Source organism: Megascapheus bottae, chromosome 4 (genome assembly GCF_031878675.1).
Source record: "Megascapheus bottae isolate mThoBot1 chromosome 4, mThoBot2.hap1, whole genome shotgun sequence".
NCBI classification, from domain to species: Eukaryota; Metazoa; Chordata; class Mammalia; order Rodentia; family Geomyidae; genus Megascapheus; species Megascapheus bottae.
In genome coordinates, this window is record NC_143512.1 from 7,726,391 (window position 1) to 7,749,522 (window position 23,132).

The following is a 23,132-nucleotide window of genomic DNA, read 5'->3' on the forward strand; positions in this document are numbered from 1 at the left end:
TCCATACAACCCTTCATAACACTTATATGTTTAATTTTTTTTAAAACCAATCTTTTGCCTTGAACTCAGGACCTGGGCACTGTCTCTGAGCTACTTTGCTCAAGGCTAGCACTCTACTATTTGAGGCACAGAGCCACTTCTGGATTTTTGTTTATGTGACACTGACACTAAGCTACATTCCCAGCCTAACTTTAAAGAATCCTTTACCAGACTTTCCCTTTGTACCCCAGATTGCTCTTGGATTCTCAATACTTGAAGTTCGAAGGCCCTAAAAACCTTGGCTTTCATTTCCCACTCTGCCCCAAGCAATTCTATTGGGTATCTACAGCCAGAGGCTTTGAACTCCATACTGAGGGGTACTCATACGTCCATGAATCCAACACAAAACATACAGCCCGACCTAGTATTCACAAACAAGCACGCGTGCATGCACACGCTCGCACACACACAAACACACGCACACATTTCCTTTCTTCCAGAACAAGCCAGAATTACAGCTCTTTTAGTGATTGTTATAATTTTTGGAATGGTTCATAAGTTTTCTGATTTTTTTTTGAATTTTAATATTTTCATCTTTTTGCTTTTTTTTCCCAATTGTGAACCATTCCATATTGCATCTTTATTGCAAAAGTCAACATGCTTCTTAGAAATTCAGATTGTAATTGATAAAACAAACATTACATATATGAATTTAAATGTATAAACAGTTAGAAATCCAACAATATCTCCTATTATACTATTACACAAGTTCACAATTTTGTAAAAACTATAATACAGGCATACTATACATCAAGAGGAACCACTATTCCTTTTCACATGATTTTTTTCTTTTTGAAATAATGATCCATCACCATGGGCCTTTTTCAATCGTAACAAGACTGGTTCCCGATTTTTTTCCTCTTAGCTGCTGACAAAACTTTCTCAATGTTCCATAAAGAAACAGAGGGAAATTTCCATTCTTTGGGGTTACGTTTGTAGGCTCGGGTAGAAATCTATCTAGTAAATCAGACTGACCTAACCAGATTAGTGGCTGTTGTTGCTGATCAGCTACTTGTAAAAGGTATCATATACATTAAGAACAGCAGAATTTGCCTCTGATGCTGGAAGTTACTTTTGTAAATAAAGACATGAAGAAAACAAGTCATGGTAGCTATTCACCTTTAAGAGAAACCTAACAGTTGGGGACTAACTGGAAGGTAGGGTAAAAACAATCCCAAAGTGAGGAGGGGAGTGGAGGGGTCAATGTGTATGTATGTACATAGACAATCTATATTAACTTGGGATTTTATCATATAATTAATCCATACTTTTAATTCATTTTCAAGAGACAAACTTGTTTTAGGATTCTTAGGAAGTACATTTAAAGTATTTTAGTTCTACCTAAGGTATACTGAAAATTCAAGTTTTATACAAAGGACTGTAAACCTTAATTAAAAAAAAAACACAAAAAACACAACTATCTGCTCTTCCTTTCTGTACCTTTCTCTTTCATTCCCTGTCCCCAATAACTAAAGAGTCAAACAAATCCTCAACTCTCTCTATAGTCAATGTAGTAAGATATTAATTTTGAGGTTAAAAATCATATGAAAAGGAATTTCATTCTGTCAACTGTCTACTGAAAATTTTCTTACAGCTCCATTAATTTACTGTAATTCTCAGTTCCCAAATACAAAAATACAACAATTCTTATTGAAATCTATACGCTGGTAGTTTTAGTACACAAAAGAAAAAAAAAACCCAAACAAATTATTTACAAAATTATACAGTTTAAGAAAAAACTTTGTACAAAAAATATATAAATCCTTTGTTCCCTCTATCACGCTTAAACTGTTAGGACTCAAAATATTCACCACAATGAATCTTTCAAAATATATACTGACTGAGCCACAGACATTAGGAAAATTTCATTAGAGTCGATGGAGGAATAAGGAGCAAGATTGCTTACTGTAGGTTCCCCATTCTTCATTTGCGCTTATTTTAGTGTCAGTGCAATCAGAAAACACAGTAACTTAGAAACAGGTCCTTATTATGAAGGGAGTACATGAACTTAAAAGATCCTGTTTTGAGACCTCATCCCGGGGGGAAGAGGATGGGCAGAATATGGGATTTAACCTCTTGTAACTAAGTCAATCTATAGTCCTGATGGTTTTAAGTTTCTTAGTGAAGAGTTTCTATTGTGAGAAAGTCTACCTCAGGAAAGAAAATCCTTGCTATACTGATCACCAAGAACACTGAAGCCAACAGGAAGTTTCAAATTGTTATACCACCACACACATTAAAAACACAGATGTATATATCTTTGAAAAAAGTGACATCCTATGTACATTAATCATTTTATTTCCCCAGGGGCCAGAAAAGTGTAGTGTTGCTCCTCTGCTTTTCCATCTAACATTCAGAACACAAGGACGTAAATTTACATATATATTTTACTTAACAGATACTCTATACAGTGTACAGTGAAAGTACACACAGTAAAGGAAACTGCCTACTGAAGTATGCATATGTTTATGAAAAGCAACAAGCTACAAAATTAGGAAAATATAAGATCATCTGACCACTGTCAAGTTAGAACTCCACTTATTACTGGCACACCAGTATCCTCCCCACCCACTCCCTCCAGGTGCTTCAACATCATGGTTTAAATTTAATTAAAGAATTTTAGACACTTTTTAATCCTTTTGTGTAATGATAACTAAAGTTTTAAAAGGAAAAAAAAAAAAGGCTGGCACTTTCCTCCCCTAAAAATCCTTCCTTTATTCTCATCAAAACATCCCTTATTTATTGAAGTGTTAGTATAAACCTCTTAATGAGGTATGATTCTGGGCAGCCCTGTAAAAGCACTTTATCTCTAATTAGGCCTATTAATAAAAAGGGATAAGGAAGAAAAGAAGAATTCAAAGGAGGCAATAGGTACAAGCCTTCTACATTTTGAGCTTTAAAAAGGGGGATGGGGAGACCAACTGTCAAAGCAAGGGGTGGGAGGCAGCGAAGTTTGCAGTTAACACAGAGAGGGGAAGGCCGACAGCCTGCAGCACTGATGGACAGTGTTAGTTGGGATTTTCACTGGCAAACTACTACACAGGAAAAACTCTGAAAACATCTTGACGTTGAATACAAATTAGACTCTACAATTTTAAAAAAAATTAAATTTACTTCTCTTCCAAAACATCTCTTGAAAGCAAAGGGCATTTTAATTACAAATATCTCCTGTCTGACGACCCATTCATAATAGGTGAGTTAAGAGATTCCAGGCAATTTTGACATTTAATGAAATTTTATCAGCAGATTATAATAAAAATAAGATTTCTGAACACCCTGTCATTTACATCATAATCCAACACCAACAGCAACAAAAACAGGCGGTGTGGAAAGTAAGGCTCTAGATCCATGTCATTCCTGCGGGTCTTCACAACTGTGTAAGTCACTAGGCCTTTGGTGCTTTAATATCATGTACAATTATGAGATGTGTTTAAATAGCAAAGTTGCTGTCCTTAAACCTATTGTGTTGAAAAGAAAAATAAAATTTTTTTTGGCTCATTGACTTCTTTAAATAATTTTAAAAAGTTGTTCTTCTAAACAATATTCCTAAAAATTATACAGCTTGCATCAGATTTCATCTTCGCCATGAACGAGACTCATATTCATCTTCATCTTCATCGTCATCATCATGCAAGAACAAATCTGAGGTTTCTGTTTCCTGAAGAAATGAAGGTACATGAACATTAGGTGAAACAGGCTAGATTTACAACAGAACAGCTTCTTTTAAGGCAAAAACAAAAAGACCCAAAATTAATTAATGGCACATCTTTATGGAGCACAGGGTGATATTTTGATATAGTTAAACATCATGGATTAATCAACTCAGTATCACAGAAGATTTTTTAATTTTTGTGAGCTAATAATACTCATCACACAAAACACTCCTTCCCCTCTAGCTATGTTGAATTATACAATATTGCTAACTATAACCATTCCCTGTGCAACAGAATAATAGAACTATTCTTCGTGTCTGTTCAAACAATCTCTCCTATCCTGAAAATACATTTCTTAATGGATATGAATTCTTGTCTTCTGTTTATCTAACATCAGGGGCATGAAGTAAAAATAGGCTGGATACAAGAAATTATAGAAAAGAAGCAACACTAATAAAAACTAAGACTGATTTTTATTCCATTATCTTAAAAATGAGAAAAATCATCAAGGGTTGGGAGTTTGGCCTAGTAGAGTGCTTGCCTACATATACACTAAGACTGGTACCAGATACATAGAAAAAAGCTGGAAGTCGTGCTGTGGCTCAAGTGGTAGAGCTCTAGCCTTGAGAAAGTCCAAGGACAGTGCTCAGGCCCTGAGTTCAAGCCCTATGACTGACCCCCCCCCCCCCCCCGCCCCAGTCTAAGTCATAGCCACATACTGGTGGCTTATATCTGTAATCTGAACTATTCAGCAGGTTAAGATCTGAGTATTGCAGTTCAAAGCCAGACTGGGCAGAAAAGTCCATAAAACCTCCATCTAACCCATCAAAAAAGCCGGAACAACAGAGCTGTGGCTCAAGTAGAGAGCACTAGCCTTGAGCACAAAAGCTCAAGTACAGTACCCAGGTCCTGAGTTCTGTCCCCCTTCCCCCAAACAAACAAACCATAAACAAAACACTAAGTATCTACAAGCATTACCAAAATGATTTTTTTCTTTTTCTGGTTCTTCAGAGTAAATTCCTCAGGATTATCACACTTGAGCCATTCTTCCAGTCCTTTTTGGCTTTTAGTGAGGTGGGTTTTTTGTTTCTTTATAGTTTGCTTTGCTTTTTTCAGATAAGAGCTCTTTTTTGGAGGGGGTGGGGGCTGGAGGGCTGGAGTTCAAGTCGTGTGACTTGAACTTTGAGCCTAGGCACTGTCCCTTAGCTCTTCAGCTCAAGGCTACTGCCCTACCCCTTAAGCCAGTGCCATTTCCATTTTTCTGGTGATTAATTGGAGATAACAGTCTCTGTAATGCCGGGCTGGCTTTGAACCTTGATTCTCAGCCTCCTGAGTAGCTAGGATTATAGGCGTGAACCACTGTGCCCAGCAAGAGCTCCTATTTTTGTCCCAAACTGGGATGAAAATATAATCTTCCTAATTTCTTAATTTCTGCCTTCTGAGTAACTGGGACTACTGGCCCAAACCACCATGACCAGCCTTTTTTCTTGCTTTTATTTTTTTTTTTTTTTTGCGGGGGGGAGGGGGGCAGTCCTGGGCTTGAGCTAGGGCCTCAACACTCTCCTTGGACTTTCTCAAGGCTAGAGCTCTACTACTTGAGCCTCAGCACCACTTCTGGCTTTTTTCTATGTATGTGGTACTGAGGAATTGAACCAAGGTCTTCATGTATGCTAGGCAAGCACTCAACCACTAGGCCAAACTCTCAGCCTTTCTTTCTTTTCTATAAAAAGAAAGAGGTACATTTCCTGTTTATGTTATATAAAATTATAGTCAGAAAATGCTTTATGAACTATAATTGCTTGACATCTGTAAGAGAATAAACTATAATAAATTATAATAAATTAATAAATTATAGGTACAAAAAATAAAAAGCAAACTAAATTCTCATATTTTAAGAGGTTGATTACTACTTTATATGCATTGAAGAAAAACCAGTATTATTTAAAACTTGTACTATTTCAAGTTAAAAAAAATATAAAGTGGGATGTGTTCCAGTTCAACTCTTGAGTTCTTGAATTTACCTCCTCTTTGACTTCTTCCTCCTCAGTTTCAGTGGATATAGATGGTACCTTGGGTTTGTGCCATGATATTTGTAGCCGGCGGTCTTTGAATTTTGACCCTTGGTTTGCAGCCTAAAATACATTTTAGATTATGTTAAGTTTACAGTCATATATACTAGTTTCTTTAAATTCTGTGCTTCTTTAAAAGTCCAATGATAGCATGAATACTCAGTATATATATGTGACAAAGTGTCTGTTAGGAGGGAACAGATGGGATTGAGGAGAATGATGAAAGGGAGATGGATCAAAAAGTGCAGTACTGGATACTAAGACAACTATGTTGAACTATAACTCCCTTGGTACAACCTTGTGAAGTTCAGGGGGAAAAAAGTATAAAAATTTAGGGAGATACTATTTGTTAACTATGGATTGCACAATCCAGAAAACAAGAAATTATTTGTAATTAAAGCAATTATATGTTCTGGTATATCTGGAATAGTGCATGATTTATGTTTAAAGTTTAGCATTTATTTTGATTTACAAGCATGAGTGATATTCTCACTCTATTATATACTATGCTGAGGTCAATAAAGTCTTTTCTAAAGCCTTCAACAGTTAACCTTTGATTTTATGATGTACATAAATAGACTCACATTAAACTTGAAAATTGGTGATTCAAAATATATATATCGGGCCCGGGAGTTTGGCCTAGTGGTAGAGTGCTTGTCCGGCATGCACAAAGACCCAGATTCGATTACTCGGTACCACATACATAGAAAAAAAAAAAAGCCAGAAGTGGTGCTGAGGCCCAAGTGGTAGAGCTCTAGCTTTGAGAAAGTCCAAGGACAGTACTCAGGACTGGCAGAAAAAAAATCATAGGCTGGGAGTATGGCCTGGTGGTAGAGTTCTTGCCTAGCATCCACAAAGACCTGAGTTCAGTTTCTTGGTACCACTTCCAAAAAAGCCGGAAGTGGTGCTGTGGTTCAAGTAGTAGAGTGCTAGCTCTGAGAAACCTCAATGACACTGCCCAGGCCCTGAGTTCAAGCCCCTGGACTGGCCCACAAAAACAAAAAAAATAAGTAAAACTAAATCACCAATCCATTTCAGGTCAGTCCACTCCACTGTATCTCTTATAGCTGTACTTATATTTGATAAGGTTATTCCACTTCCCCTTTTGAAATGCTGTTTGATAATAAGTACTCACACATTCATCTAACCTATGATTCAACATTAGACATATACTATCCAAACGCAAGGTAAAAGGGCTATTTCATTTGGTTTTGTACTGCTTTCTAAACATTTCTTTCCCATCAGTAAATTTCAATAAGAAAAGGTAAATGTTGTATTTTAAAGATCAAGCAACATAGAGCAAAGAAAAGGCATCAAAACTATCATGACAGTGAATCTCACATTATCTCTAAAGGCTTTTCTAGCAAAATTCCCACAGAATACTAACTCTGTTCTGCCACAGTCCTGAAAACTGTAACTGGTGTGTCCTTTTAATTTGCCCTTCACTGCTTCACCACCTTCTATGAAACTTGAGGCTTCAGCCCAGTCTGTCCAGGAAAAGTGAGAAACCTCATGACATACTTTTTGTAAGTTTCCAAAGAATACCTGGACCACTGTAGGATAAAGGTGTATGTATATCACTTGGACACACAAAAAGTCAACTACTGCCTGTATAGGTAACATGCTGTGACCTCAGAAAATAATTTCCAGCATTTCTTGTGAGGGAAGAATGTTTATAATCTAGTACAAAATAATCATGGCTCTTGGGACACACCAAACTGCTACCATCATCAGGTGGTATGTACAATAGACATCCTTTGCCTTTAATCCAGCCTCTCAACAAAGCCCAATTTAGAAGCTTTCCCTGCTTTTTTTGTTCCTTTCAGGACTAATTAATTTTAAATGAAAATATTTTAGAATTTATACTAAGACAAATTGATAGCTATTTGTCAATGCTGGAGTCTGAACGCAGGCTTCTCACTCGCTAGGCTGCTCCACCACAGAGCTAGTGATTCCCATCATCATACACGCCATGCACCAGGCTCGGGGAAGAGAGGAGAATTAGGGCTCGCTGAATCAACAACTATCTAAATGGTTCTTTCTCTCTTTCTTTCCTTTCTCTCTCTCTCTTTTCTTCTTCTTTTTCTTCTTTTTCTTCTTCTTCTTCTTCTTCTTCTTCTTCTTCTTCTTCTTCTTCTTCTTCTTCTCCTTCTTCCCCTCCCTCTCTCTTTATTTCTTTCTTCCCCTCCCTCTCTATTTCTTTCTTTCTTTCTCTCTTTCTCTCTTTCTCTCTTTCTTTCTTTCTTTCTTTCTTTCTTTCTTTCTTTCTTTCTTTCTTTCTTTCTTTCTTTCTTTCTTTCTTTCTTTCTTTTCCTGAAGATTGAACTCAGGGCCTGGACACTGCCCTTGAGCTTACTCAAGACTAGCACCTCTACTACTTGAACCACAGCACCATGGACTTTTTCTATGTATATGGTAATGAAGAATCAAATCCTGAGCTTCATGCATGCTGGGTAAGCACTTTACTACAAAACCCATCTTTTAAATTAGATATATTTTCTTTACCAATACCTTGGGTCTAAAAGAAGGAAAACAACATAAACCTAGAATTTGCTTTTAAAATATACAGTATAGGGGCTGGGAGTTTGGCCTACTGGTAGAGTGCTTGCCTAGCATGCACAAAGACCAGGGTTCAATTCCTCAATACCACATACATAGAAAAAAGCTCAAGTGATAGAGCTCTAGCCTTGAGAAAGTCCAGGGACAGTGCTCAGGCCCTGAGCTCAAACCCAAGACTGGCAAAAATAAATAAATTTTATATATATATATATATATATATATCTCAAATGGTTCATCCTGAAAGTGAATATATTATAAAGAGCCTGATTAAGAGTATGTAGCTCGGGGCCGGGAGTTTGGCCTAGTGGTAGAGTGCTTGCCTAGCATGCACGAAGACCTGGGTTCAATTCCTCGGTACCACATACATAGAAAAAAGCCAGAAATGGTGCTGAGGCTCAAGTGGTAGAGCTCTAGCCTTGAGAAAGTCCAAGGACAGTGCTCAGGCCCCGAGCTCAAGCCTACAACTGGCAAAAAAAAAAAAAAAGAGTATGTAGCTCATTAAAAAGTAAGGGGCTGGGTGGAAAAAAATTTAAATGAACTTGAATTCTGCTGCCCAGACCTATTTAATACAGTTTCATTTATGTACAATTTTGTATTTACTTTTATTTTAACCTAGTAAGTCAATCCCCAAATTTTTCTATTTCATTTCTCTTTCAAACTATGTTCTTTTTTTTTCATTGTCAGGAGGAGTTACAGTTATATTCCTAAGGTAGTGAGTACATTACTTCTCGAACATTGCTACCCCTTCCCATGTTTTCTACTTTCCCTCTCCCCACCCCCTTACACTACATTCTTTTGTGTGTGGGGGTCATGGGGTTTGAACTATGAGTCTGGGTGCCATCCCTGAGCTCTTCAGCTCAGAGCTACCCCCCTACCTCAGGAGCCATAGCCCTACTTCCCATTTTCTAATGATTAATTGGAGATACGAGTCTCAGTCTTTAGTGCCAGGCTGGCTTTGAACTGTGATCCTCAGATCTCAGCCTCCTTAGTAGCTAGGATTAAAGACATGGGCCCCCATGCCTGGCCTTAGACTATATTCTAAATGTCAGCAAAATACTGTAGAAAAATTAGATGGCTTTAATTTTAGTACTGATAATGTTGTGAGAATACTTTATAGACACCATTTGTATTGGCACAACTGTAATTCCTTTATGATAAATTCTTCAAAGTAGATTGCCAGATACATGGACTGGGGGGGGCGGGAGGGGGGTTAGGAGTTTAACTCAGTGGAAGAGTACAGGTTCTGAGTTCTCTCTTCAGCTCTTGGGTGTGTGTGGGGGGGGGGGGAGGGGAGAGAAGACACACCACACAAAGAAACAAGAACTCTTAAAAAAATAAAAACAAGGCCGGGAGTTTGGCCTAGTGGTAGAGTGCCTGCCTAGCATGCACGAAGACCCGGGTTCGATTCCTTGGTATCACATGTATAGAAAAAAGCTGGAAGTGGTGCTGAGGCTCAAGTGGTAGAGCTCTAACCTTGAGAAAGTCCAAAGACAGTGTTCAGGCCCTGAGCTAAAGCCCAAGACTGGCAAGAAAAATAAAATAAAATTTAAAAAAAATTTTAAAAAAATTAAAAAGAAACAAAAACAAAGAGCACAAGCCTAGAAAGCATGAGGCCCTTTCATCCCCAGTACCACCAAAACAACAAAAACAGAACACCAAAACCATAGCTCCAGAGCCTTGTACTTATACTATAGCACTAAAACCTACCTATCATCTTTTCATACAGATGTAACTCACCCATAAACCTTTAAAAGTAACAGCTGAATTTCAGAAATACTGATTTTATCTTGGATTCTGTGTCTTACAAAAGATGTTGTTTCCAGTTAATAATACTCAATTTACTAATAGTAATGCCTGAGCATTATTCAAAAACACCATGCCTGAGTAGCTATTACTGGGGTGTTTTCCTAGTACTCTAGATTACCTGGAAGCATTCTAAAAGTTACCAAAATCAGTATGCTGTTTTGTTTTAGAAGTCCTTTCCTCTTAGCTCTGTTTGCTTCTTCCACAACTGTCCAGACATAGCCCACCAGTCAGGTGAGAGCCATACTTTACACTTCACACACACCCATAAAACCCAAACATTATTAGAGGTTCTAGAACGGTTCTTTTTGCTTTTTGTAGTACTGGAGTTTGAATTCAGGACTTTGTGCTTACTATGCAGGCACTTATCACTTAAGCCCAAATCTATAAGCCCTTAAAATGGTTCTACTTTTTAGAAGAAAAAAGACAAATGTGATCATGAATTCTAGGTCAAAACTTACACAAAATACTAAATATATTTACCTACAGCAAATCTCTACTTGTATGTTTGCATACAAGGTAATGATTGCCCCTACATACAGAAAACAACTAAAATAATGTCTTCTACTTAGAAAATGTCTTACAATAAATATTTGAATAGTCTCTATCCTAGATTACTTTTTTTTTTTTTTTTTTTTGGCCCCTTTCTCTTTCTGGCCCCGCTCGCTCCTGCCCTGCTCGCTCCGGCCCGGCTAGGCCCCCTTTCTAGCTCAGGCCCCGCTCGCTCCGGCCCCGCTCGCTCCGGCCCGGCTAGGCCCTCTTTTCCAGCTCAGGCCCCGCTCGCTCTGGCCCCGCTTGCTTCCGCCCGGCTCGCTCCAGCTTGCTCTTGGCCCCGCTCGCTCCGGCCCGGCCCTGCTCCTGGCTTGCTCTGGCCCCGCTCGCTCCGGCCCCGGTCGCTCCCGCACGCTCCTGGCCCCGCACGCTCCTGGCCCCGCTCGCTCCGGCCCTGGCTTGCTCTGGCCCCGCTCGCTCCGGCCCGGCCAGCTCTCGCTTGCTCCTGGCTCTGCTCGCTCCGGCCCCTTTTCGCTCTGGCCCCGCTCGCTCCGGCCTCGCTGGCTCTGGCTCGGCTCGGCTCGCTCCCGCACGCTCCGGCCCTGCTCGCTCCGGCCACCACTCTGTTCACTTCAGCTCAGCTCGCTTCTTTCGCTCTCTGTCGCCGTCGCAGTCTCGTCTCTGCCACTTCCGGCTTGGTTGTGTATGTGGGATACTTCCGGCTTGGTTGTGTATGTGGGATACCGAGGAATCGAACCCGGGTCTTTGTGCATGCTAGTCAAGCACTTTAACCGCTAGGCCAAACTCCCGGGCCCCCTAGATTACTTTTATTTACTAAATAAAAATACCTGGAAACCATGTAATAATCCTAAAACAAAAATCAAAGGTAGCTTTGGAATGACTTATCATTACAAATGTGTTTTATGTGGAACATTATGGAACTACATACAAAGCCAGACCTACTTCTTGACCTTCAGATATGTTAAGAATTTTCATATATATATATATATACATATATATATACACACACATATATATATATATATATGGATGGACTGTGCAAAGGAAATGCTGAATACAACAGTTTTTAAGTGAGTAATATTGCTACTTAGAAAACTTACTGAGAAATGCTGAAGTAATTCATCCTTTTCCTCTTCAATGAATCCCCCAACGGTTAGTGCTTTGGGGCGGTGGTCCACGACCATGTGATTTAGTGAGCCCCTCCCTCTTGCTCCACGGCCTCGGCCTCTTCCTCGACCTTGAGAGGACATGGTCTTTCCTCGACCCACAGGTAAAATACCTAATCTTGCTGCCTAAACAATAAAAGGGAATGGAATTGTAAATGTTGTAAAGTAGGAAAGAGAAAAAATCTATTTTCTGAGATAGTAAATACAGCAAGTTAAATCTCACCTCGACCTGTAACTGATTGAGTTTTTTCCTCAGCTCTGTTGTGTCTTCTCCTGAGGACAGTCTCTTGTGGAGGTCCAGTTCTGTATCTAGTAGTTCTTTCTGGGCCTTTGGAAACATCAAGAGTAATAAGGTATTTCTTAAAATAACTTCAAAGCTCTTATCTAGAACATTACAATATACAATGACACAGCTTTGTGGGTTTTTTTTTTTTGAAAATGATGCAATAAAGATGGATGTGTCAAGTAACTTTACAGATGTAAGATTATAAAGAAAGCATATAAGACTGAAGAAAGCATTACACTCAATGGAAATACTAAGCAATATTACTGAATAAAAGAGTCATTAAAATGAGGAACCAGCCCACTCTAATGTTTTAAATAGTAAGATTTTTGCAGATTATACCTACTGTATTTGCTACTTATAAGAATGAGGCAGAAGGGCGGGGTGTTTACCCTAGTGGTACAGCGCTTGCCTAGCATGCATGAAGACAGGTTTGCAGAAGGGCGGGGAGTTTAGCCTAATGGTACAGCGCTTGCCTAGCATGCACGAAGACTCAGGTTCGATTCCTCAGTGCCACATACATAGAAAAGGCTGGAAATGGTGCTATGGCACCAAGGACAGTGCTCAGGCCCTGAGTTTAAGCCCCAGGACTGGCAAAAAAAAAAAAAAAGAAGAAGAAGAAGAAGAAAGAAAGGGGGATGGAAATAAAAGGAAAGGAAAAACTACTTATGTTCTTCCAATATCAAAAAGAAATCTTAATACAAACAGTATTTTTATTATTTGGGGAGCTTTCATTTCACTTATTTTTTGCAGTACTAGCACTGAACATGCTAACATGAACATGAACTAGCAAACGTGCTAACATGAACACTACCACTAAAGGCAGAAGCCATTCACCTGCTTCCTTTTTCCTTTGCAGCAGTACTGGTGATTAAACCAAGTTCACTGTGCTTTTTAAAAACCTATTTGGTTTGTTTGTTTTTTAATCTCAGGAATGCTAAGATTACATGCAAGTTCCAACACAAAGAAATCTTGGACAGGAGGGTACAGAGGCTCAAATAGAAGAGGTCAAGCACAGGTTTTGAATTCAATCCTTAGTAGGGGAAGGAGATGGGAGAGACAGAGAGAGATAGCTTAGGAGTAGCTTAATAATAACTTTTCAGGTAATTTTACTAGTTAATCTAGTAGATATCTAAAGGTTTCACAGTACTTTCCTAATACCAAGCCCATGTAGATGCTAATAACCCTAAACCCTATATTAAGTATCAAATTATAGGCACCTCTGTTTTTGTCTTCACTTTGGATTGTGTGGAGACTGCAGAAGATGTTTTTAATTCATCTTTCAATTGTGAAATCTTTTCTCCAAGTTCTTTCAAAGTCTTCATTATGTTTGCTCTTTCTTCTGGTTTCATGTTTTTGTTTTTTTCTAGCTTGGATATCAGCATCTACAAAATAATCAGTGAAATATAAGACTATGCTTTACTATATTATGGATAATTCTATAAATCAATTCTATACATTGATTCTCGCATGTAAATAATGTGCTCCTATATCTTACCTTTTGACATTCTATTTGTTTTTCTAACATTTCCTGTTTCTTCTTCCGCATATCTTGTTGTAGCTTCATGGCTTCCTATTCAGACCAGTAAAGAAGAAATCAGTAAATGATAACAAATAATAATGTTAACATATTCTAATAATAATAATGCTTCTATATCTTCTTAGTCATCTCTTCCTTTTTCTTTTCTTTGGTCGGTCATGTGGCTTGAACTCAGCCTGGGTATCGTCCCTGAGATTTCCAGCTCAAGGCTAGAGCTCTGCACTTTAAGCCACAGTGCCACTTCCAATTTTTTGGAGGTTAACTGGAGATAAGAGTCTCATGTCTTTTGTGCCTGGGCCAGCTTTGAATTGCCATCCTCAGATCGCAGTCTCCTGCGTAGCTAAGATTATAGATGTGAACTACTGGAGCCTGGCTAAGTCATCTTTTTAAGACAGAGTTTTCCTCCTATTACAATAATCAGCTGAGGAAGAAGCCAAGGAAGAAGTAGTAGAGCACAAGCCTTGAGCAGAAAAGCTAAATCAAGAGCGTGAGCCCTTGAGTTCAACCCCCTAGTACTGGCAACAACAACAACAAAAAACCAAACACCTGACAATAATGACTTAAGAACTCTGTCTTTCCTGTGTAAGGTAGGAAGTATTGAAAAAGTTACCTGTTTTTTTTTAAGAACTTCTTGAACATCATGAGATTTAGACCCTGAAGAAAGTTTTGAAGATGTCTTTAAGTTTGTGGAGCTATAAACTGTTTTTGGATGGCTTGGAGCTGAAAATATCTAAAAAGCAAAAACAAAAAGATAAATAAAACATAAATGGTTGCATCATTAAAATCATTTTCAGAAGAACTATTTCTACCTGGGCATTTATTTATGGCTCATGCCTATAATCCTAGCTACTCAGGAGGCTGAAATCAGAGGATCACAGTTCAAAGTCAGCCCAAGTAGGAAAATCTATGAGACTCTTATTGTCAAATTAAAACACCTACACACCAATAGTGGAGCTATGGCTCAAAGTGGTAGAGTGCTAGCCTCGAGCATTATAAACAGCTCTGGGACAGTGTCTAAGCCCTGAGTTCAAGCCCCATCAGTGACAAAAAGAAAAAAAAAAAAGATTTGCATTCTTCTGAGAACATGTGGGCACAGGCACATGGGCATGTGCATACGCATGGGTGTGCGTGTGCACACACACACACACACACACACACACAGAGTTTTGAGGATAAAAATGTCAACTTTCTGAAAAAGGAATAGAGCCAGACCCACAAACACAAGTATTGTAACTTGTGTCTCATTAGAGGAAGTTTCAGAAGGAGGGGAGAAACAAGGTTATAAAAAGTGGAAGGGAAAATGAAAAGGGAGAGGAAAGAGAGTTAAGAAAGATTATACAAGGGGTGGATATGATCAAAATACATTATATAGCCAGGTGTCAGTAGCTCACACCTATAATCCTAACTACTCAGGAGGCTGAAATGTGAGGATCTTGGTTTGAAAAGCCTGCCAGTTACAGGAAAGTCCATGAGATTCATGTCCAGTTAACTACCCAAAAGGCCAGAACTGGAGCTGGGGCTCAAGTGGTAGAGCTATAGCCTTTAGTGAAAATGCTAAGGGACAGTACCCAGACTAAGTTAGAGCCCCAGAACTAGTACATGTACATGTATACACACACACACACACACACACACACACACACAAACACACACACACACACACACACACACAAATCACATACCAAGAAAAAAGGAAAAGTGTTAAAGAAATGGACTAATAAGTACATCTTAATAAATAACTAAAGGGCTGGAGATGTGGCTTTGTGGTAGAGTGCTTCCTGAACATGCATGAGGCCTTGGGTTCTAGTTCTTGATACCACATAAACAAATAAAAATGGTTTTTTAAAACATAGCAACTAGGGCTCAGAGCATGGCCTAGTGGTAGAGTGCTTGCCTGGCATGCACGAAGCCCTGCGTTTGAAGCCCTGTGGTTCCCCGGAACCACATATACAAAAAAGGCCGTGAGTGGCGCTGTGGTTCTAGTGGCAGAGGACTAGCCTTGAGCAAAAGTGTCCCAGGACAGTGTCCAGGCCCTGAGTTCAAGCCCCAGGACTGGCAAAATTTTTTTTTAATTTTAAAATTAAAAATAGTAACTAAAACTATTCTCTTTAGCTATAGAAAAAATAATAAACTTCAGCCGGACAGTGGCTCCTTATGCCTGTAATCTCAGCTACACAGGAGGCTGAGATCTGAGGATCATGGTTTAAAGGCAGTGTGGACAGAAGAGTTTGTGAGGTTCTTATCTCTAATTATCCACCAAAAAAAATGAGAAATTTGGCTGTAGCTCAAAGTGGTAAAGCACTAGCATCACTGAACACAGAAGCTCAAGGACAGGAGCCAGAAGCATGCCTAGTGATAACGTGCTTGCCTAGCATGCATGAAGCCCTGGGTTCAATTCCCCAAAACCACATACACAGAAAAAGCCAGAAGTGGTGCTGTGGCTCAAGTGGCAGAGTGCTAGTCTTGAGCAAAGTGTCCAAGGACAGTGCCCAGGCCCTGAGTTCAAGTCCCAGAACAGGTACCAAAATAATAATAATAATAATAATAATAATAATAATAATAATAATAATAATACTGGATTATGGATGTTAGGGAGGTTACTTGCCACACTTAGATCAGCTGTCATACTTATCTTAATGGCGAAAAGCACTAAACGAATCTGGGTAATGCTGTGTGTCACTCAATGGCCAAATATAACGTGACAGTCATAGAAATGCAAACCTGGCAGTCGTCCCCAGCACCACCGGACTGATTCAACACATGTGACACATCGCTCTGGCTACCACTTGAATGTCCAAGACGATGTTTAACAGGAACTTTGTTAAGAACATATGCACCTGGTGTCTGTGATTTGCCTATCACCTGCAAATACAAAATAAACACAAATGTGGGAATTGTATAAGTATGACCAAGAATGGTACAAATGGTACTACCCCGAGGAAAGAAAATTAGAACAGTGGTGCCTTCATTATCTGTAAGGTCTTACTTCTTTTTTTTTTTTGGAAGGACACACCTTTTTTTTTTATGTTTTATTTTATTTATTTATTTATTTATTGCCAGTCCAGTCCTGGGCTTAAAGCTCAGGGCCTGAGCACTGTCCTTGGACTTTCTCAAGGCTAGAACTCTACCACTTGAGCCTCAGCACCACTTCTGGCTTTTTTCTATGTATGTGGTACCAAGGAATTGAACCCGGGTCTTCATGCATGCTAGGCAAGCACTTTAACCACTAGGCCAAACTCCGGCCCATTCTTTTATATGTCTTAAGAGCTAGAGTTTCAGAAGTTGTAGAGCATGTGCTTAACATATACAAAGCCCTGAGTTCAATTTCTAACACAAAAATAGAAAGTAATAAGATATCTCACCACAAAATGTATATAAATATATATGGTGCATATATATATATATATGTAGAGTGTGTATATATACCATGGATAGATATTTGATATATATCAATATTATTTTTTATATATATACACATACATAAAAAAACTAAGAAATTTTTCTTGCTGTCTACAATATATAATGCTTTGAAGACATGTTTTAACTGATAGTAGCTAATTATGAAGAACAGTGTGGAACATGCAATTCTGAGCTACATTAACAGAACATTTTAATAGTTCCATGGTATCACTCTTTCCTTCATGAGCCAGGCATGAGCCTGGCTTATTTTAATAGTTTCATAGTATCACTCTTTCCTTCACTATTCACCCAACTTTAAACTTTTGATCTTCCTGCCCCAGTTCATGAATGCTGGAATTACAGTCATGAGGCATCATTTCCAGCTTAGTTTCTTTTCTTTAAATATGAATGCATTTAGTTTAAACATGGAAATACACAGGTGGAAATTAACATTATGATCACAATATTGGAACAGCTCTAATACATGTGGCAGTTGTCATTTCTTTCTTTATTCATTCCAATATTGGGCATCAGTAAAAAAAATCAACAACAATCAAAATCCCACTTGTCAGCCATTGTGGCGGACCATAAATGTGATGTTAAAGCACTTGAGATGCTGAGGCAAAAAGAATCTTAAATTCAGACCAGCCTAGGCTACACAGTGAGTTTTCATCTCTGGAAAAGGAAGAAAATAACGGGTAAGGGGTAGAGAAGTCTTTATAATCCTCCAGTTTTCCTGGAGCTTTCATTACAAACTTTTTAGGGGAATGCTTGTTTTTGGTGGTACTGGGGTTTGAACACAAGACCCAGTATTAGCTACTACAGCCACACACCTAATCCTTTCCGCTTTGTTATTTTCTGGATAGGCTCTCATGCTATTAGCCTGGGCTAGCCTTGGACTTCAGTCTTCCTACTATGCCTCCTACACAGCATTATAGGCATGAGCCTGGCTTATTTGTTGAACTGAGATCTTTTTTCCTGGTCTGGAACCAGGACTTTCCTGATCTCTGCCTCTGGGGTTGGTAGGATTATAATCATGAGCCATCTAGCTTTTTCTCCAGGTTTTTTGTTGTTGTTGTTGCACAGGGACTTTTCTGCCCAGGCTGGTTTTGAACCATGATCCTGAGATATCAGCCTGAGTAGTTAGAATTACAGGCACGAGCCATCAATAGCCAGCCCCAAATCAAAAGGAGCAAAAATTTTTCTACAGAGGAAAAAGCAAGACAAATGGGGCTTGAAACAAAGGAGAGTGAACTGAATGTATTACAAAACAAAGCAGTCCTAAATTCAGAATGCAGTGGTAAACAGGACATATGCATCACATCAGAATTTTTTTTAATAAGCTTACAGATCCACAGGCCTCATATCTGGAGATATGATATCTACTCTGTAGATGTGGCCCTCCATGTGATGCCTAGAAACCTGTACCAAAGTAAGTGATTATAATATAAAATAGCACCTCAGACTTTAGGGTAGGTAAAAACTGGGGTAGGGAGCTTTTTGAAACAGATTCTTGGGCCTCATCCATATAAATTCTGAATCAGAAGGATACAGCCAGGCCCAATAAGCTGCATTTCTAATCAGCTCCCAGGAGATCAGATGCTGGCTTGCAAATGGAGGTCATCAGTAGCTTTAAAGCAAACTACTCAAGAACTGCCAATTAAGAAACAGTGATCTGGAGAGCAGGATCAGAACCTTTCATTCCTAATGAGCCAGATTACCTTCTGGATGCCTCCATGCACTGAGGAGGGAGGAGATTGCGTTGCCATCACCTGCTGGGAATGAAGATGCTGTGGTAGGTGATGGTGCTGCTGCGAGAGGTGACTCACTGTCTGCTGCTGTTGCAAAAGCAGCTGTGCTGGAGACTGCAGTGTTGGCTGCTCATTGTTTTCCCTATGCCACAAGACTCGAATGAACCTGTTGTTCAGAACTGCTTCTGTGCTGGAAATGGCTTTCCTGGCCTCCTCATTGGTAAGGTACTGGATGAGGGCTGCTTCTGGATCACCCTTAAAAGCCACCTTTAAAGAAAGTAATAGGGGAAAAAAGAAAACCAATAATTTGCAACAATAGAGAAGAATTATAATTATATATGGTCCACAATGATGCACAGAAGTATGCCCCCTTATCCAATTAGTTAAGTAAAGCCATAATATCCATGGGCTTTTAAGAATTAAAAGAAAGGGCTGATATGCAGCACAGTGGCAAAGCAAGTGCAAGCCTACCAAGTGCTTCCTAGGTTCAATCTCCAATACCCCCCAAAAGACCAAAAAACACAAAAAACAAAAAACAATAGTTTAAAAAAGATGTAAGGATTCTCAGGCAATACCCCCGCCCCAGGAAGACACAAGTACAAATTAACAAATTCAAGTATCTAAGTGGATGGCAAAATATAATTTGATCTTGGACAATACATTATGCTGCTTAAAATTTTCAAAAAACAGATCCAACACTAACCAATTACTATTTCATAAGAGTATAGTAGTCAACGGACAAGATTACAATTTTTAAAAATCACACATAAAAAACTTCAGCCCCCTAGATAAGAAACAAGTGTATGGGGAGATAGGGGATGGGGGCCTGGAATCACTTGTTCAAAGACAGAATTATGAAAAAAAGAAGTTCAGGAACTAATGCCAGGAGCTGGTAGCTCACAATTCTAATCTTAGTTACTATGGAGGCTGAAATCTGAGAATCATGGTTTGAAGTCAGCTGGGGCAGAAAAGTCTCTGTACCTCTTTACCTCCAATTAATTGCTCAGAAAAAGCCAGAAGTAGCACTGCAGCTCATGTACTAGACTGTTACCCTTGAGTAAAAGCAGCTCATGGACAGTGCCCAAGCCCTGAGTTCAAGCCCAAAGACAGGCAAATATATATATATGCAACTAGACCAGTGTCTTGCCAGGAAAGGGGCTATACAAAAGAACCAAATGAATTCAACTTAACAAGTCCATCATAAAGGTACATACACAGATATGAGTTTACAGCATTGAGCAGAGCTGATCAGAAATACAGCTGACTCCCTAAATTAAGTAAGGTGAACTGACTTTCCAAGGTCTATAAAAACGTATGGATTCTCACTGGTACAGTCACATTTACCTGGATATTAACAATAGTTCCAAATTTACTGAAATGTTCATTGAGCTTGGTAATGTTGTTCAATTCCTGAGGGATTTTTTTGACCTCTAATTTGGTGTTTGTATACTGATTCTTCCGCAAGAATCCTGGCTTACTCTGATTGTTATTCCCTTGCCTGGAAAAAAATATTTATAGACATTGGTTAATTCTCTTACCTTACTGTTAAACAAAAGAAGCATTAGCAAAGAAGTTTTATGCCTTATGCCTTAGCATTTTTAGGAAATTACTGAGAAATTTCTATACCTTATTTTAACAGACAAATGAAAGGAAAAAAAATATGTGAATAATGAAATGTCACAAAAAGCAGGAATCCAATTACATTAACCATCACATTCACCTTTGTACAACTACTTAATAAAAAAATAATAAAAAGTCAAGACCCTGATTAAAATGAACTGTACAACTTCTGTAGAGGGATGCAATGGAAAAACTGGGAGAGAAGGGGTAACTTTGTCCAAAAGAGAAGTGTACTTTAAAAAAAATTTTTTTTTGCCAGTCCAGGGCCTTCAACTTAGGTCCTGAGCACTGTCCTTGGGCTTTCTCAATGGTAGAGCTCTACCACTTGAGTCACAGCACCATTTCCAGCATTTTTTCTACATATCTGGTACTGAGGAATCAAACTCGGTTTTCATGCATGGTAGACAAAGCAGTCTACCACTAAGCCACACTCCCGGCCCCGAGAAACGTACTTTTTACCTGACTTGTAATCCCTTTATAACAAATTATTTTTTTATTTTTTTTTTTAATTTTTATTTTTTGCCAGTCCTGGACTTGAGCTCAGGGCCTGAGCACTGTCCTTGGACTTTCTCAAGGCTAGAGCTCTACCACTTGAGCCTCAGCACCACTTCAGGCTTTCTTCTAGGTATGTGATACCGAGGAATCAAACTGGGGTCTTTGTGCATGCTAGGCAAGCACTCTACCACTAAACCAAACTCCTGGCCCAACATTTTTAATTAAAAAAAAAAAAAAAAAAACTGTCAAAAAAGAAAAATCTAGGCCAGAAGTGTGGCCTACTGGTAGAGTGCTTGCTTAGCATACACGAAGCTCTGGGTTCGATTCCTTAGTACCATATATATACAGAAAACACCAGATCTGGTGCTGTGGATCAAGTGGCAGAATACTAACCTTGACAAAGCCCAAGGATAGTGCCCAGGTCCTGAGTTCAAGCCCCAGGACTGGCAAATGAAAGAGAAAAAAGAATAGAAAAAGAAAAATCTAGGGCTGGGAGTATGGCCTACTGGTAGAATGCTTCTCTATTATGCACAAAGCTTTGGGTTCAATTCCTCTGTACCACAGAAACAGAAAAAGGAAGAAGTGCTGTAGAGCCTTGAAAAAGTTCAAGGATAGTGCCATAGCCCTGAGTTCAAGCCCCAGGACTGGCAAAAAAAAAAAAGGAAATAAAAAATGAATCTAATGGTAAATTGAAAAGAAAACCACGTTTTTACTGATGTACTTTTTAACTTCTGTAAGAGTAGGAAACATTTTTCTTTTCTATTGATTTCAAGTCTCTAAGATTTTTTAATTTTACTCATTACTTTTTTAGTATTTTACTTTACTTAGTACTTTACTTATTAGGGGCTCCTGCTTGCCAGCATGTACTCCACCACTTAAACCATATCCCCAGCCCTTCAATAATTTTTAATATTTGGTTAGGTATACAATTACGTCAGTAATATTATAAATATTTACACTGAACGGTCTATTGGCTTTTCAATTTTTAGAACATTCAGAAGTTTGCTCAAATCATAATTCTGAGTCCTTAAATCATTAATAATAACCTAATTTTAACAATTTTACAAAGAAAATACAAACAAAAAAAAAGAAAAAGAACAAATTGAATATTCTGAATCAGAAAATTATCTTACTTTCCCAGCCACGGTTTCTTTGTGAGTGGTCCTTCCAAACCACTCATAGCTCTTTTCCGGCTATCGGGCTCAAGAACTACTCTGGTTATGTTGCTATTCATTGAAACAGGAACTGGAGGTTCAGTCTGGATGACAATATTAGCAGCTGTTGAAAACAAGAATTCACATTACTGGCATTCAGGGGAACTTTAAATGATTGAACTATTTAGTCCAAAAGCTAGCACTCAATTACTACCATTTCCTTTTTTAGAAATACCTAACAGCAAGAAAATAAACAAATGCTTCCCTTTCATTAAAAAAAAAGATAATAATCCATGTCTAAAAATTAAAGGCAACTCAATAATTAAAATAGATCATCACTGGATGCAAAAAAAAATCTTAGAAAAAGTTGTTGGCAAAGTAACACATGCCACAAATAGTTACTTTTACATGGAGATAAAAAAAAAAAAATCAATTACCAGCTGGGTGCAGTGGCTCACGCCTATAATCCTAGCTACTCAGGAAGCTGAGATCTGCCAGCGCAGACAGACTCTAATCTCCAATTAATCACTAGAAAATGGGAAGTGGGGCTGTGGCTCCAGAGGTAGGGGGGTAGTCTTGTGCCAAGGAGCTCAGGGACAACACCCAGGCCCAGGAGTTGTATGGTAGCCTTGACCTGAAGAGCTCAGAGACAGCACCCAGGCCCAGAGTTCACGCCCCATCACACACACACACACACACACGCACCAAAAACGAAATTACCGTCTCATGTTGTTGTTATTATTATTTTTACGGTACTTGGGTTTGACTTCAAGACCTCACATTTAATAGGCAGGCACTTTACCACTTGAACCATGTCTAACCCAGAGTTTTGATAGACAAAAAGATATGAGATACCAGCATCCAGCCAAAAGCTTCTGGAAGTGATCCAAATATCAAAGGAAGCCTGTAGTATAAAACGATCATCAGGGCTGGGGAATGTAGCTTAGTGGTAGAGCTAAGACCCAGCACCCCCAACAAAGGGGGTGGAGGTGTCCCTGCTCCCACCTGCCCAACAGCCTCTTCTCTCAGGCCACTGCAACTGGAGACTGAGGGGCACTAAGACCCTGCCTTCCAACAGTGGGTGGGGG

At 39.0% G+C, this 23,132-nt stretch overlaps 1 protein-coding gene across 5 annotated transcripts in view; it reads right to left on the reverse strand.

The window, feature by feature from the left end:
• Positions 1-450: 450 nt before the first annotated feature.
• Positions 451-23,132, reverse strand: part of Rbm27 (RNA binding motif protein 27) — a 74,088-nt gene continuing 51,406 nt past the window's right edge. For all 5 annotated transcript variants that reach the window (XM_090331285.1, XM_090331284.1, XM_090331287.1 and 2 more), the window contains 11 exons: positions 22,024-22,168; positions 20,120-20,273; positions 18,746-19,042; positions 16,347-16,487; positions 14,236-14,355; positions 13,584-13,658; positions 13,306-13,470; positions 12,026-12,130; positions 11,737-11,928; positions 5,714-5,824; positions 451-3,697 (listed from right to left, as the gene is read on the reverse strand). In XM_090331285.1, the coding sequence (XP_090187411.1) occupies positions 3,614-3,697; positions 5,714-5,824; positions 11,737-11,928; positions 12,026-12,130; positions 13,306-13,470; positions 13,584-13,658; positions 14,236-14,355; positions 16,347-16,487; positions 18,746-19,042; positions 20,120-20,273; positions 22,024-22,168 (1,589 nt within the window). In that variant the 3' untranslated portion in view covers positions 451-3,613. The remainder of the gene's footprint in view (positions 3,698-5,713; positions 5,825-11,736; positions 11,929-12,025; positions 12,131-13,305; positions 13,471-13,583; positions 13,659-14,235; positions 14,356-16,346; positions 16,488-18,745; positions 19,043-20,119; positions 20,274-22,023; positions 22,169-23,132) is intronic.